Raw genomic sequence first — 2634 nt, forward strand, 5'->3', positions numbered from 1 at the left:
CATTTTGTATTAATTCCTAGTTTAACATCCAATTTTGCATCCATGGTTACATCCGCATTTGACTTCTTATATAGAGTATATTTTTCTTTACATATATGACCCCCTTTATAGATTCATAGTGAAATATATGATAGTTTCTAAATATCATTAAAGCAGATATCACAATTCAAAATCATTTGTAAAGAAATTTAAGAGAAATTGACAACATCCATCCAAAAAAATAACAATGTGTCATTAACAATTTTCAAAACATGTATAAAATAGCAACATAATACTAATAAAATCAGTATTATTTTTAATCAAAACAAGTAAAATTCAAATATGATTAACAGATCAAAATATTTCATGAATATCGTTATTCTACGATAAATTAACAACATACATAAATCAAACTCATCGTATGATTACAAAATCAAAATGTCTCATTGATATAGGGTAAATTCACAACACCCATCTAAACATAACAATGTCATTCTACACAATAATTTCTTCATAAAAAACAATGCATGTGCATGCCTAGCTACCACCACCAAGATCATCCTCATGATCATCTTGACCATCCTCATTACTCTGATCCACATCATCACCAACACCGCAACTATCATCATCATCTCCTCCTTCACCACCATCATCCTCATCCTCATCCTCATCATCTCCTGATATATGTTGAACATAATTTGGATCATCGTCTTGGCAATCATTACCTATAGCATTCTGACAAAAAAAATCAATATTACATGTTAGTATTAATTACATAACACAACGCATGTTTTTGTTATACAATGTTAACCATAAAATGAGGTAAGATATAATATCTAATAGTACTAAAAAATAAAATGAAAATATGGTTTAAAAGTATATTGGAAATCCAACTAAAATTACATACCATAGAGTCCATCCAAACAACAAATTCAACCCATCTCTTTTGCTGCAGCACCTCCTTTTCCAAATGATTTGGAGGTCTTCCATATTTTAGTTCCTATCAATCAGTAAATAGGGAGAAATTAGATAACAATGACTTTCTTCTAGTACAAAATTTATTAAAAAAATATCACATGTTTAATATACTTACAAAGGTTGTTATCAGTGCTTTTAAACCTTTCTGGCCACTACGATGAGTGACTTTTGTCTTGGTTAACCTCGCCTTGGATGCCTTGTCCTTAAACATAAACCAATTCAATTTATTTTCACACAAATACATGTCTAAGATACTTATAAGTATTAATACATTCTAAATAATGTTTAACGAAAAATTCAATACCTGAATGCTCTCATTGCCGGCTTTTCTTTGTGCATCCAACTTCTCATATGATTTTACAAGTTCTTTCCATACTTTAAAAGGTATGTCAATAGGTCTTTGTTTCAGTCTTTGATCTTGAGGCATTTTTTTAATTTTTCTTGTTTGGTTAAAAATTTTGGTTAAAAAAAACCGAACAAGTAATTCACATCAATGGCATGGGGACTCTATGGATATGTGTAAAAAAATGGCTATAAAGAAAACATCCAAAAAACATATGAGCTCTCCCTTTGATGGTCACTTGGGGCATATGGCTGGAAAGGAACAACTCCATTTTTGAAAATCAAGGACAATCCTTTCTCAAAGTCCTTCCTAATATTTGCTCCAAATGTCTTAAAATGAAAAACAAAATTCAAACGTCATCCTTAAACATCTCCCTTAAATATAACGTTGGACCATAAATTCTTCATTTTTATTGTTATCGGCTCTGGAATGATTTTTCTATATGCAATTATATAATGAAATATGTGTGCACTAATGAAAAAACATTGAGTTTCATTTTTCATAATCACAAACAATGAAAAAAGAATCACACGTAACTAGCATCATTTTGGAAATTTTATATTTATTAAAAATCTTTAACATGTTTTCCTCCCATATCTCATAAAAAGGTGTGAAATTTTTTATATACTCTCCAATAAGCACTACAACAAAACCAGCGATTTGGAGGTTTTACACTAAGTTTTTCAACATCGAGCTTACTAGGGCTTGCACCACCGGGGTTATTAGTAATAATCTCATGAGGTTTGCATAGCCATGATTATTAGAATCAAAATAGTAGGATTTGCACTAAAAAACAGTTCATAGTGCTTTCCTGCTGGGGAGAAAATCACAAGTTCAACTTCTGCAGTGCAGAGCACCGAGAGCTCGTAAGCTTTCTTCAGCAATCCACCTACGTTTGGAAAATGTAGCCTGCCTACTGGCGATGTTCTCAATCCTCTTCCTCTGCATCTTTCCCCTCACTATTCTTGTATGTCCTCTTTCGTTTTTCCCTCCAAACAAACCCTCTCAAATTGAGAAAGCAGAACAACTCACTCGATGAGAATCCGAATCCAATTATCACTTCTAACAATAACCCAATACGATACCAGAAGTGATTACACAAAACCTCATTGACTCTTCATTTGTTTGGAAAAGAGCCAAGCATAAACTTCTGACGAGGGTTTCCGTCTCAAGTCTGGCTCGCAAGACGTCGCTTAGTCAATTGCGAGAAAAGTTTTCCACCTGCCTGTCACATACGGTTTGTCACACTATATATTAAAATAAGGTTGATCATACTAACAATAAGGTTGTATAGTGTAAAAGGAGGGCTCTCTTGACTGCATTTGGTTGGTTTA

General features: G+C 32.6%; 1 protein-coding gene across 1 annotated transcript; it reads right to left on the reverse strand.

Moving 5' to 3' along the window:
• Positions 1-365: 365 nt before the first annotated feature.
• On the reverse strand, positions 366-2018 carry LOC149233239 (uncharacterized). Its single transcript, XM_089376686.1, has 4 exons — positions 1262-2018; positions 1073-1159; positions 887-979; positions 366-714 (listed from the first exon to the last, which is right to left on the reverse strand). The coding sequence occupies exons 1-4, from the start codon at positions 1382-1384 to the stop codon at positions 517-519; spliced, it is 501 nt and encodes a 166-aa protein (XP_089232812.1). The 5' UTR covers positions 1385-2018; the 3' UTR covers positions 366-516.
• Positions 2019-2634: the final 616 nt, after the last annotated feature.

This window comes from Pinus tabuliformis, chromosome J, assembly GCF_031772625.1.
Source record: "Pinus tabuliformis cultivar Carrire ecotype Pingquan chromosome J, CPIR1, whole genome shotgun sequence".
Classification (NCBI taxonomy): domain Eukaryota; kingdom Viridiplantae; phylum Streptophyta; class Pinopsida; order Pinales; family Pinaceae; genus Pinus; species Pinus tabuliformis.

Bases quoted from the DNA above. Each gene is read 5' to 3' on its own strand.
- LOC149233239 (XM_089376686.1), bottom strand. From the start codon at position 1,384: ATGCCTCAAGATCAAAGACTGAAACAAAGACCTATTGACATACCTTTT. The intron at 980-1,072 runs GTAAGTATATTA...ACTGATTGATAG, and splicing joins AAGCACTGATAACAACCTTT to GAACTAAAATATGGAAGACC. The intron at 715-886 runs GTATGTAATTTT...TTTTTTTGTCAG, and splicing joins TTGTTTGGATGGACTCTATG to AATGCTATAGGTAATGATTG.